General features: G+C 34.3%; 1 protein-coding gene across 1 annotated transcript in view; it reads left to right on the top strand.

The window, feature by feature from the left end:
• Window positions 1-14,900, top strand: part of LOC119572205 (GPI transamidase component PIG-S-like) — a gene marked incomplete in the record, with an annotated part of 85,466 nt that overhangs the window by 6,195 nt on the left and 64,371 nt on the right. Inside the window, 3 exon segments of the mRNA XM_037919183.1 lie at window positions 8,787-9,047; window positions 11,564-11,791; window positions 13,342-13,466. Of these exon segments, the coding sequence (XP_037775111.1) occupies window positions 8,795-9,047; window positions 11,564-11,791; window positions 13,342-13,466 (606 nt within the window).

The following is a 14,900-nucleotide window of genomic DNA, read 5'->3' as shown; positions in this document are numbered from 1 at the left end:
ATAATGATCTATAACATATAAAACATACATATATGTATATTGTTATATTGTATATGTATATACATTATATATATATATAGAATATATATATATATATATATATATATATATATATAATATATATATATATATATATATATATTGTCAACAATATGTAGCAAGACCGGATGTACACTTCACACCCACGTCCAAGGAGCTGCCCTTCTCCTTGGGCAGAACGCAGATGTTGCCCGGCTTTCTCTTTTCGCACAGGGATAAACATCCGCCCTTGAAGGGAACCGCCGCATAAAAGGACACATCCGTAAGGCAGAGGGAGAGACAAGGCAGACAGGCCAAGCCACAAAGGGTCAGCTCCATCACCTCGTCCTCCACCGGGGACACGGGGGCCTCTTGGGGTTCATAACTGTTTCAACATTACAGATGTTGCAGATGGCTCAAGGACGAGCCTTATAGTGGCCGAGCGATATAAACAACATCCTGAAGGTGGTGCTCCACAATCTGTCCCTGGCTGAACAAAGGCTGTGCCTTCCTGTGCTGCCTCCTGAGTACACAGGAAGCAGCCACTTCGCACCTTCCACCCTGAGCTTAGTTCACCCAAGGACCTCCTAGGTGACCTACACGGTCCCCCTCGAGCCAGCCCAGCGACTCACCCCCCTGTCACGGTCTGATAAACCTGACACTACTTTCATTATCCGCCTTAAGTCCATCTCTCGTGTCGCTCACATCTGGTGGATATATATAAATCTATCTCTATACATACATCTACATATATGTATGTATGTATGTGTGTGTGTGTGTGTGTGTGTGTGTGTGTGTGTGTGTGTGTGTGTGTGTGTGTGTGTGGTGTTGTGTGTGAATATATAGTATATATATATATATATATAAATATAATATATATATATATAGATATATATATATGATGTATGTATGTTTAATAAATATAATGATAAATATATAAATACAATATATCTATATATAAATATAAAATATACATACATATATACACAACACACACATACACATGTAATATATAAATGTATATATCTATGTATATATCTATGTAGATATTATGTATATACATATATAGAATATAGAAATATATATATATATAGATATATATATATAGAAATAGTATAGTTAATATATATGATTATATTAGAGATAGAGTGATTAGATTAGATAAATAGATATATATATAGATATATATAGATATTAATATAGACATTATAATTATGAGATATGTATATATTGTATTATATTATATAGAGTATAGAGGATATAGATATCATAATAGATAATATACATATACATAGTACATATACACATATATACATATACACATATACACATATATACATATATACATATATACATATATACACATATACATACACATATATATACTCATATATATACATACATATATATACATACACACACACACACACACACACACACACACACACACACACACACACAACATACATACATACATACATACATACATATATATATATATATATATATATATATATATATATATAAAATATATATATTTTTAAGTGTGTTGCATTGATTCCAGGTCATTTATAGAGCCATATAGTGGATATACAGAACAAATAGACATCAGTATCTATAACAGCCTGATATTTGAGCCCACCAAGTGCCCCAAATGCCAAAAAAAGTGATTAGAAATCAAGCAATTCTGATCACAGGCCAATAATTGTATTTATATAATTTCCAATGGAAAACTACAATTTGAATAATAGACACAAGGAAAAAATATTGCAAGGTTGGATAGCTATGTGAAACAAAGGAAAAAAAAAAAACTTTTTAAAAAAACAATACCGAAACTATGGCATTTGTTATCCAAGAGTGATGCACCCTCCAAAAAAACGAAGTCCCAAAACCATGGTATCACAGGAACCCAAAAATCCAAACCTAACCTTTCCTACTTCCTATTTATTCCCTAGACAGAGGGGCAAGCCCCCACCTCGTGCCAACTTGCAGAAAATGTGACATTAAGAACTCTGGCTGTATGAGGATGTTTTGGACTTGTCTTTGTGTAGTGATATGCAGCAGATATTTTTGTCGTTTTGAAGTATATAAGAGGCCGGCGCAACTGTACATGTGTTATATATAATTCTACTCCTTATGTTCTATAACAAGGTGGTGTCCATTTCCCTTTATCTCTGTGTGTTGCTCTCGATAACATTAATCTTGTGTCTTAATTAATGGTCTGTGACAAAACTCACATGCATAGCACAGCATTTCTGTAGAATTTCAAATGTGTATATACAAATATATATACATATAAAATATAATTTTAAAAAATATAATATATATATAGAAAATAATCAAAAATATTATAATAAATTTTAATATAATATTTTAATATTAAATATATAAATATATAATATATATATATATATATATATATATATATATATAAAATATATAGAAATAATTATTAAATATATATAGATATATAATAATATATATATATATATATAAATATTATATATAATATATTAATATTATTATAATATAAATATATAAATATTATATAATATATAAATATATAAAATATATATTTTATATATATATATATAATATAAAATATTTTATATGTTAAAATTTTTTGTAAACACTTTTGAAATTCTACAGAAATGTGTGCATAGTGATTTTTGTACAACCTTTAATAAGACAAAGATTAATGTTATCGAGAGCAACACACAGAGATAAAGGGAAATGGACACCACCTTGTTATAGAACATAAGGAGTAGAATTATATATAACACATGTACAGTTGCGCCGGCCTCTTATATACTTCAAAACGACAAAAATATCTGCTGCATATCACTACACAAAGACAAGTCCACAACATCCTCATACAGCCAGAGTTCTTAATGTCACATTTTCTGCAAGTTGGCACGAGGTGGGGGCTTGCCCCTCTGTCTAGGGAATAAATAGGAAGTAGGAAAGGTTAGGTTTGGATTTTTGGGTTCCTGTGATACCATGGTTTTGGGACTTCGTTTTTTTGGAGGGTGCATCACTCTTGGATAACAAATGCCATAGTTTCGGTATTGTTTTTTTAAAAAGTTTTTTTTTTTTCCTTTGTTTCACATAGCTATCCAACCTTGCAATATTTTTTCCTTGTGTCTATTATTCAAATTGTAGTTTTCCATTGGAAATTATATAAATACAATTATTGGCCTGTGATCAGAATTGCTTGATTTCTAATCACTTTTTTTGGCATTTGGGGCACTTGGTGGGCTCAAATATCAGGCTGTTATAGATACTGATGTCTATTTGTTCTGTATATCCACTATATGGCTCTATAAATGACCTGGAATCAATGCAACACACTTAAAAATATATATATTTTATATATATATATATATATATATATATATATATGTATGTATGTATGTATGTATGTATGTATATGTGTGTATGTATATATGTGTATATGTATTTATGTTATGTATATTCTATGATATATATATATTATATTTATAATATATATATAATATAAATAATATACATATATAAATGATATATATTAAATATATATATATTGATATATATATATGTATATATATATGTATATACATAAATATATACATAGATATATACATAGATATATACATTTATATATATACATGTGTATGTGTGTGTGTGTATATATGTATGTATATTTATATATTTATATATAGATATAATTGTATTTATATATTTATATATATATATGTATATAAACATACATACATACATATATATATATATATATATATATATATATATATATATATATATATATATTATATTATTACACACACACACACACCACACAACCACCCACACACACACACCACACACCCCACACACACACACACACACACACACACACACACACACACACACACACACATACATACATACATATATGTAGATGTATGTATAGAGATAGATTTATATATATCCACCAGATGTGAGCGACACGAGAGATGGACTTAAGGCGGATAATGAAAGTAGTGTCAGGTTTATCAGACCGTGACAGGGGGGTGAGTCGCTGGGCTGGCTCGAGGGGGACCGTGTAGGTCACCTAGGAGGTCCTTGGGTGAACTAAGCTCAGGAGTGGAAGGTGCGAAGTGGCTGCTTCCTGTGTACTCAGGAGGCAGCAACAGGAAGGCACAGCCTTTGTTCAGCCAGGGACAGATGTGTGGAGCACCACCTTCAGGATGTTGTTTATATCGCTCGGCCACGTATAAGGCTCGTCCTTGAGCCATCTGCAACATCTGTAATGTTGAAACAGTTATGAGACCCCCAAGAGGCCCCCGTGTCCCCGGGTGGAGGACGAGGTGATGGAGCTGACCCTTTGTGGCTTGGCCTGTCTGCCTTGTCTCTCCCTCTGCCTTACGGATGTGTCCTTTTATGCGGCGGTTCCCTTCAAGGGCGGATGTTTATCCCTGTGCGAAAAGAGAAAGCCGGGCAACATCTGCGTTCTGCCCAAGGAGAAGGGCAGCTCCTTGGACGTGGGTGTGAAGTGTACATCCGGTCTTGCTACATATTGTTGACAATATAATATATATATATATATATATATATATATATATATATATATATATATATATATATATATATATATATATATAATGTATATACATATACAATATAACAATATACAATATATGTATGTTTATATGTATATATGTATATATGTGTATAGAGATAGATTGATTTATACATAAATATAATATATACACACACACACACACACACACATATATATATATATATATATATATATATATATATATATATATATATATATATATATATATATATATATATATACATACATACATATCATCATACATCGTCATCACATCATCATCATCAAGGGGCTAACGCCGACGGAGGCGCATGGCCACATCCACCCTTTGCTTCCAGCCACGAGGATCCCTCGAGGCGAGTCTCCAGGCAGGCCCACGGCCCATCTCTAATTCCTCGTGACAGGTCTCGTTGAATTGCCCAAGCCATGATCTCCTGGGTCGTGTCCAGGTTTCGCTTCCATAGAGCAAAACTGGCAGTATCAAGGCCTTGAAGACACGCAGCTTGGTCCTTCTGCATAGGTACCGACACCTCCAAACGCTCTTGTTGATCAAGTTTATGGCTCCTGTTGCGCAGACCACTCCGTCTACTGACTTCTTGGTCTGACAACCCAGAGATATGGACTACACTACCAAGGTATGTTAAACTCTCTGTAACTTCAACGTCCTTGCCGCAAACATGGATCGACTGAAGAGGTTCCCCAAACAGGCCCCAAAAGTCCTGAATCTTGGTCTTGGTCCAGGAGACCTCTAGGCCTAAGGGCTTCGCCTCATTGCTAAATGCATCAAGAGCCGCCACCAGTGACTCCAAGGACTCAGGATGGCAACATCATCGACAAAGTCAAGGTCTGAGACCTTAATATTGCCTAGTGTTGCTCCACACTGACTTTGGCTAGTAGCTCTGCCCATTATCCAGTCCATACAATTGTTGAAAAGTGTTGGTGCAAAGACACAGCCTTGCCTCACCCCTGAATTAACAGGGAAGAAGTTCGACATACCCCCACCACACTTTACAGCACTTTCAGTACCAGTATAAAGGCTTGCTATTAGGCCAATAATCTGTGGCGGAATTCCCCTGAGTCTCAGGATCTCCCATAGCGATTCCCAATGCACCGAGTCAAACGCCTTCTTGAGGTCGATGTAGGTTGCAAGCAACCCACGACCAAACTCATGACGGCGTTCCACAATTACTCAAAGCGCTAGTATACGGTCTATCGTGGACTTGCCAGGAGTAAATCCAGACTGCTCCGGTCTCTGATACCTCAGTAGGTGGTTGCGGATCCGTTTCAGAAGGATGTGGGTGAGAACCTTGCCTGGTATGCTGAGCAGTGTAATGCCACGGTAGTTGCTACAATCCCAACGATCCCTTTTCCCCTTCCAGAGAGGGATGACCACGCCCCTCAGCAGGTCAGGGGGAATGGTACCAGACTGCCAGATGGCAGTCAGGACTGTATGCAAGCCCCGAGCCATAACCTCTGTTAGGATAGGAGGTTCGTCACTGATGAGTGGGTCCGGCGCAGGCATCGCTTGCATCCAAGCTAACTGTTCAAAATGCTCAGCCCAACGTTCACGAACCCCAACATGATCTGAGATGATCTGTCCATTCGCTGATCGGACTGCAGTCATCTGTGAGGAGGGCTTAGAGTTCGGTTTTCTCAGGGCTTGGTAGGCAGGGCGAAGGTCATTTACCAAGAAATGGCCTTCAACCTCCTCAGCAAGATTCCTGATGAACTGTTCCTTGTCCCTTCTCAGCAGTGTCCGAGGCCTACGCACCATGGAATGACGCACGACTTGATTCCCATTCAGCCGAGCCTTACGACACGCTTCAGTAGCCTCTAATGTCTCCAGGGAGATGGAATTCTGCCTTGCCCTGGGGCGTACGCCAGTAGACTCCTGAGCTGCTTCGAGTTTTACGCGCTTGAAGAGCTCCCACAGAGCAACTGGTTCCTTCTATCTGTATATATGTATACATATACTTATATATGCATATATATAAATATATATAAATATATATATATATATATATATATATATATATTTATATATATATATATATATATATATATATATATATATATATATATATATATATATATATATATACACGAGGGGGCTTCAAAAAGTTTGTGGAAAAAGTCCATAACTAAAAATCATATGGAAGGATTTTGATTTCAGTGCACCTGAACATTCTTGTACCCATGTGTTAGAATACATTCAAACATGAACCCTTAAGTGCAGGTAATAACGCACTTCCGCCATTTGGAAGTCAGATACCAGTCAAGTAACATGGAATCCACCAAAGTCAAGGCCAGGACAAGCATTAAATTCATGATGAAACTCTCTTGGGAGAATAGGCAAATCATTGATGCTCTGGAACAAATTAATGGTGAGAATGCCCTAAAGAAATCAACAACCAACAAATGGATAAGTCACTACAGAAGTGGAAGAAATGAAATTGAAGATGAGCCGTGCAGAGGCAGGCCATCGTCAGTTTGTGAGGAAACCATTGCTGCTTCCCAGGGGTGGAAGTGGACTGGTCAAAGCAAAATCTGAGGAAGAGGAAAGGTCACTGACATCTGAGATGCATAATTGATTTTGGTGGTTGACTTCATTGAGAGCAATAAAACAATTACATCTTATTTTGAATGCATTTTGAGAAAAACACTGTGGAGCATATGTTAAAAAATAAACTTCATAACTGAAATCATTTTTACGTACTGTCCTTCACAAATTTTTTGAAGCCTCCTCGTGTGTGTGTGTGTGTGTGTGTGTGTGTGTGTGTGTGTGTGTGTGTGTGTGTGTTGTGTGTGTGTGTGCATGTGTTTGTATGTATACGTATTTATTTATATATTTATGTATTTATAGATTTATATATATGTATACATATATGTTTATGTCTGAGATATAATATATATATATATATATATATATATATATATATATATATATATATATATATATACATGTATATGTATTTTGTATATGTATATATACATGTGTTCATATATATATATATATATATATATATATTATATATATATATATATATATATATATATATATATATATATATATATATATATATATGTATATATATATATATATATATATATATATATATATATATATATATATATATAGATATAGATATAGATATAGATATAGATATAGATATAGATATAGATATAGATATAGATATAGATATAGATAGATAGATAGATAGATAGATAGATAAAGGGGCTCATTTGGGAGCTCTTGCAGGATTGCCACCACTCCACAAGAGTGAAATATTCCATTCATCAACCATGGTTCGGAGAGGATCTTCTAAGAGGACATTATGTTTATATGTGGGAACCTGTTCCTGTTCAATTACTGGCGGTGTATGGTGTGTTATGGAAGTCAGATAATACCAAGAAATAAAGAGATAACACAGAGTTACTGATACTGTAATTGCATTGAGTGTAGACTCCCTGTAGAGGAGTTAGAGTATCTGTCCAAAGAAAACAGTTTATTATCATCTTGATATAAGAAAACATGACAAATATAGTCCTCGGAAAATATCAGGACTACAAAAGCATGTCTGCAGGAAAACTGCTAATAGCATTCCAAAGAGGAGACAAGGAATCTCAATGCCTAAGTGTTCCTTTGGGCTGGGATTACTAGCCACTCAAGAAAGCCTTATTCCTAGATAACATTGCAATTCTTTGATTCTGATATAAATTGACATACATTACATGATTTGAATTATACAAAGTAAACAGTGCCAACCCTGATTTTAAGTTAAGCAATTTTTTCAAGGAAGTTGCAGTATTTGATACTTCTATTATGTCCACAGTGATATGAATTATATTTGTTCACTTCAGACTGTTCATTGCCTATTTGCAAATGCTTCTCTAGTGTTTCTTGAGAAATATATAGGAAGGAACATTCATTAACTGATATTTACCTTATCATGAATTCATCAAGACCAAAAAAATGGTAAATATCAAACCTAAGTAAGCCTGCCTTGCACCATCCTGGGGAATGATATTGTAAAGCCTCCCTTGGATATCTTTTACTTGTTAGAATTAGCAGTAGACTGTAAGCTATTCTACCCAAGGGGCCCCTAGTTCAAGGGATTTTGTTACAAAGAGTGAAATGGTTATAATTTTTTTTTTTTCTCTATATCAGGTGTCAGTATGAAGAAACAAGAGAAAGATAAGGACCAGAGCCCAGAAGGAGCTTGGGCAGCAGCAGGCTTTGCTGTTGTTCTTGTTGTTGTTGGTCTACCAGTTTGGTGGTACACAACTACAGTTTATCGTGCTCATCTGCCATATTCAACTATTGAGGAATTGTCGGGTCAACTGAGATACCATGCTGTGGGACTGACTCTGATTGGTGTGCCTTCACCTTCTTTCTCAGCTAACCTGGAAAAACATGTGCGCCACTTCCGTAAGTATGATTCATGATTAAAAAAAGAACTATTATTATAATTGTATCATGTGAATTGTAAATGTGTAACAGTAATTTTAATCCTTTCCCTGCCCAACCTCAAGAAGCTAGGTATCTTGAATTTTCAAAAAAATAATGCTTGCTGGGTTCATTGGAGTAGCCAAGGTTACAGAATAATGGATATAAAACATGCTAGAATAGGAATATTTTTGAGATATTCCATATATTCTTTGCAATGAAGACAGCAAGAATAAGAAGGCATAAATCTTTGTTGGTCTTGCTATTTTGAGATATGACTCAGGAATTACTGCCTTATCTTGACCTATCTGTGTGGATGTATGTATGTATATGTATATATGTATGTATATGTATGTATGTATAAAAATATATTACAGTAAAACTAGAGTAATTCCAGTCAATTGATAACTAAATTATGAATAATATATCACTAAATTGAATATACTGATATTAACAACAATTATTATTGTCTTATCTTATTTTACGTGAAACATGAAGCTTCGGACCTATTTGAATCCCCAGAATATGATTAAGCAGTCAGACACTTGACCACCTTGAGGCATAGGGATTGATATGGGTCGGGTACGGGGTTCGTGTGAATTATCCGATGTTCAACCACAGTTCTGGACTTGACTATGTATGTTATTTTTCGTTAGCAGTTAATCCTTTATTTTTCTGACAAAAGAAAAATAATTGTGCCAATGTATTTACTATCATATAGGCACTTCATCCTGTAATTTTGTAATCACCCTGTATGTATTTTTATATAATATATATATATATATATATATTATGATATATATATATATATATATATTATATATATATATATATATATAATATATATAATATATATAATATATATATAATATATATATAATATATACATATATACATATATTTATAATATATATAATATTATATATATATATATATATATATAATATATAATATATATATATATATAATATATATAATATATGTATATATATATAAAATATATATATATATATATATATATATATATATATATATATATATGTATATATGTATCCTACATAATTATTTCCAATACTGTCCATGTCATTGTACCATTGGGTGAGGCATAAAGTATGCCACAAAGCCATAAAGTGGCTGGAAAGTTTACTGTTGGACTTTTTTTATACCACAGGGGCAGGCAAAGATTTAAGAAGTAAAATTATGATTTTCTGCATATTGATGAATGACAATGAAGACCCCACACTGCATATTTTCCAAATTCACAAATCTTTACTAATATAAGTTTGGCTAGGCTTCTTTTTTGCAATAAATATAATTTTGATGCAAGTGATGACACTCTGATTTTGTGTATTACAAAATTAACTATTCAGTAGGTAATTTTTTCTCTTCAAGTTGTTCCCTTTGGATGGACAGTTAAGAAGTTGACAGTTCTTTCTTGTGTTTGAGATCTTTATTGCAGACAGTATTTTTTATACCACAAAAATAAGTGATGAAAGGTTGTGTTAAATAGTCTTTTAAGTCTAATGCAATATATATATGGGAGGAGATAATTTAAGAAATAATCATTGGCAAAATATGTAAATTTCACCTCATTAATATGGTTCCTGTTAAGTATCTCTCTGAAGCCAGATGTTCACAAAAAAAGTTAGAGGCATATTGTACATTATTAAAAGTAATAACAATATGAATAAGTTTGTGATGTTACTGTAACTTTGTGATACCACACTGCATCTACAGTACTGTATCTATTCTTGCCATATTTATATAAGTACCAGGTGGCATATATTCTTTCCATGACTGTATATGGTTCGTGGTTACTTTGTGATTCAAGGTATGTTTATGTGATTCTGTAAAAGAAATATTATTTGAGAGACAGGTTACATCTCAATTATTTACAGTATACCTAACATATGTATTGTACATATTACCCATATTTTCAACCTTTGAGTGACTATTACAGCAAAATCTTTGTGCTTGACTAACTGGTAGTCAATCAATCTAGACATCACTATATCTGATCTGAATAGTGATAGAATGTATAAGTACAGTGACCTCCACCTGGCCAATTACTTAGCCATTTGCAATGGCAGGACACTGACAAAACAAATGCTCTCTCTCTCTGGAGAGTGATTCTGATAACAAGCATATGAAACCACTAGAGTGGTCCATGAACAGTCCAGATATCAACATTATAGGGAACCATTGGTCAGTTTACAAAAGTTACCAGAGTAGATAGGACTGTATAGCCAATGAAAAGGTGATTCAGGCACTAATCTACTAATTGTTCTGCAGACGAACAGAAAGGGTCATATCATTTATGAAAATGTCAAATCATATTGCAGTTCTTTGAGTAATAATGAAATAACATGTATTTGTTTTTCTTTAGAACCTGTTTCTTTTAAGTTGTGCGAGAGTATATTATGCATTTTTTACTCATTTAATTTTTTATGTCTCTGTAAATATTTATTTGGAATGATATAAGAGTTTGGTTCTTTCAGGATCAGTGAAGTTCCACATGTCCCTGAGAAGAACCAGGAAAGATGAGATGGAGGTTATGCGTGCCGCTACTTCCTTGGAAGAGTTGGACACAAAGTTGTCAAGAATAACCCGGGCTGCACCAGGCACTTTAGCTGTGTTTGTGATTCCAGATGATAGATTCTTTGAGGACGCTGGTGTTAGTATTGTTGTTGGCAGACATCGCTTGGTACTTGTGAAGATAGATATAGGTAAGCTGTAAGCAGAATTTATTTATTTATTTTTTTTTAAGAACTGTATTTTGCTATTAATACAAATATTTTCATAATTAAGATCTAAGTGTGCAATATTAATTCTGTTTTGAGACAGCAACTTGAATATGAATATCCAAGTGTTTGTTATTGGGTGGGTACTTCATCCTCAGTTTTGCTTAAGTCAGTGCTTGCATACCTTCTCGCTTACAACATTGCTGGCTAGCGTGGTAGGAAAAGGGACCCTTCCCTGTCTGTACATAGTTTTTTCACCATCAAGACATCTGTGGTTCCTGCTCATTGGCACCAATGGAAACCTGGTACACATGGTCCTAGACTAAACATCTCAAGAGTGGCAGGAGGCCAAGAGGCATGAAGTCATGCCCCACCAGCATGTTGAGATGCCTTAGCTTTGTACTAACTCCTCTCCCCCAGTCCCCTGAGGTCATTGGGTGGCCTTGAGGAAGGCAGTCAGCTAGAGAAGAAGAGGGATTGCTGGGCATTGAATTGCTCAGATACTATGTATCTGAGATCACTTTTGAGACATACATTGGATTCACTCTTGGCAAATCCACAATTGAAATTATCCTTCCATTTCAGGTTATTGTAGGGTGTTATCTTACTTACATCCTGCCTTAACCTCAAGAAGGTATTTGATCCAGGGCATTATGAATCCTTCAAGGAACTCCTGAGTTTCAGAGGAATCTCATTAGCTGTTAATGAGACCGCTATATTGATACTGAAAGTTAGGTGTGGCAGGGATTTGTCTAGCAACTTTTCTGTGAATTTGGGAGTCACAAAGTATCCTTACAGCAATAGGTTTCAACACTACCATGGATTTTATAAGGCTGTCATCCAAAGCTAATGAGAGGCAACATTTGGGTGAGATAAGGTCACAGACCTTGACTTTGCAGATGGTGTTGCTAGCCTGTTTATGTCCCTGAAGACTTTAGTGGTTGCTATTGATGCATTTAGCAATAAGGCAAAACTCTTAGTTTTAGATATCTTGACAAACACCAAAATCCAAAAGTTTGAGGATCTGCTATAAGACTTACTCATTTGGTGTGTGCTTAACATTGAAGATAACTATAGCTGTATATTTTTGGTAATGCAGGTCATGATTGTGCTGTCAGAACAGGAAGTCAAATAAATGGATTGGTCTGGTAAGGCAAGAGTCATAAACTCTCTCCATAGGAGTATTTGGAGGTGCTGGTACGGCGGTATTCATCCTCACTACCTTGATACTGTCAGTTCAGAGAGAATCCAGGGTGGAGGCAGCCTGTGGGATTGACCTTGAAACTGTGGCTAGGGCAGGTTGATCCAATCTGTCGTGAGAATGTCAAGAGAGCCTATTTGGTAGCATGCCAAGAGGGATTTGAATTGTTGGAAGGGAACAGTGAAGCTTCTAATTTTCTGTAAGTGGTAAGTTACTTTCCAATTTGAAGATGGACATCACTTATTACTTCAGTGTGATGATGTTAAGGTAGATATTCTCATATTTCTGAAACATATAAAAGAATGAAAATTTATAATACTCTTTTCTTCCATAGACATGTTTTTGTTGGCCAAAGTGCTGAAGAGTATGACTATGGATCCCCTGGCTAATATAAGAGTTGAAGAGGCCAAGATACTTCAAGAGTTGCGAGGTTTACACAAACGGGAAGCAATGAGACAGGTGAATTAAACTTGTTGACTTAAATATTTCTTGTTTGTATGCCACCAGTGAAATTCCAAGAGATTTATTATGGGTTAGATAAAAACATTTCTTATGGATATGTGCATATATGCTTGGGTGAGTCAAGCTGATTGTTTTAGTGTTATTATTTTTATTTTTATTTTTTATTTTTTATTATTATTATTATTATTATTTTTTTTTATATATATATATTTTTTTGCCAGAATCTGTGATGACTGTGACCAAATTTACATATTCTTAAAGAATATTGCATAGCCAAGTTAGGGTAGTTTTGCATATGAAAATCAGCAAACCTCATGTCTTTTTCATGCAGTCATGGAGGAGTCTCCAGTAATGTTTTTAGTATATAGATAGAAGTTATAAATATCTGCATTTGCAGACTACTGAACAAAATCATTTGAAAATAATCATTTACAAGTGTCCACAATTCAAATTCTCAGCTTACAGCAGAGTTGAAGCTCTATACTAACCAGTATTTGTGTGTAGGGTGCAGTGAAGCAGATATCATGCAATATAAGTTCATTAATTGTATTGACACATAGATGGCTCTACAAGTGCTTAGTCACCAAGGAGTATGTTATTAGTCCTACATATTTCACCTGTTTGTCCTTTTATTTGATTTTTGGAAAGTCTTTTGCATTATTTCATTGACTTTAATGTTACCAAGATTTTAATGAGAATTTCATGATCATCATATCAATAAGATTAATAACAATATAGGTCTTTATAGTATTTGAGAGGAAAACACACTTTCCCACAACTTCAAGGATTGGGAAATCAGGAGCAGTCACTACTGATAGACTCCTTGTTAACTAGGTACATATGGAGCCATCTGTATGTAACAAAATTCACAAAAAAATACAGGAGACAGTATATAAATCTGGGGTGACTGAGTGCTGTGTAAGCAGCCAGTCAGGTCTCTGAAGTGAGTCGAGAGAAGCGCCTTCTGGTAAGAGGGCGAGGACAAGGCTTCGGACCTGATGTGACCCAGCCTGGGAAATATACTGACCTTCTGGTTCAGGGTTGTGCTGCTACAGTATATATATATATATATATATATATATATATATATATATATATATATATATATATATATATATATATATTTTATGTATTATATAAGTTATATATTATATTCTATATATGATACTTATGTTATATATGATTTAGATATAGATATGATAAATAAATATATATATATATATATATATATATATATATATATATATATATATATAGAGAGGAGAGAGAGAGAGAGAGAGAGAGAGAGAGAGAGAGAGAGAGAGAGAGAGAGAGAGATGTATATATATATGTACACACACACACACACACACACACACACACACACACACACACACACACACACACACACACACACACACACACACACATATGTATATATATATATATTAT

Source organism: Penaeus monodon, chromosome 1, assembly GCF_015228065.2.
Source record: "Penaeus monodon isolate SGIC_2016 chromosome 1, NSTDA_Pmon_1, whole genome shotgun sequence".
Classification (NCBI taxonomy): domain Eukaryota; kingdom Metazoa; phylum Arthropoda; class Malacostraca; order Decapoda; family Penaeidae; genus Penaeus; species Penaeus monodon.
This window is presented reverse-complemented; position numbering and strand designations above follow the sequence as displayed.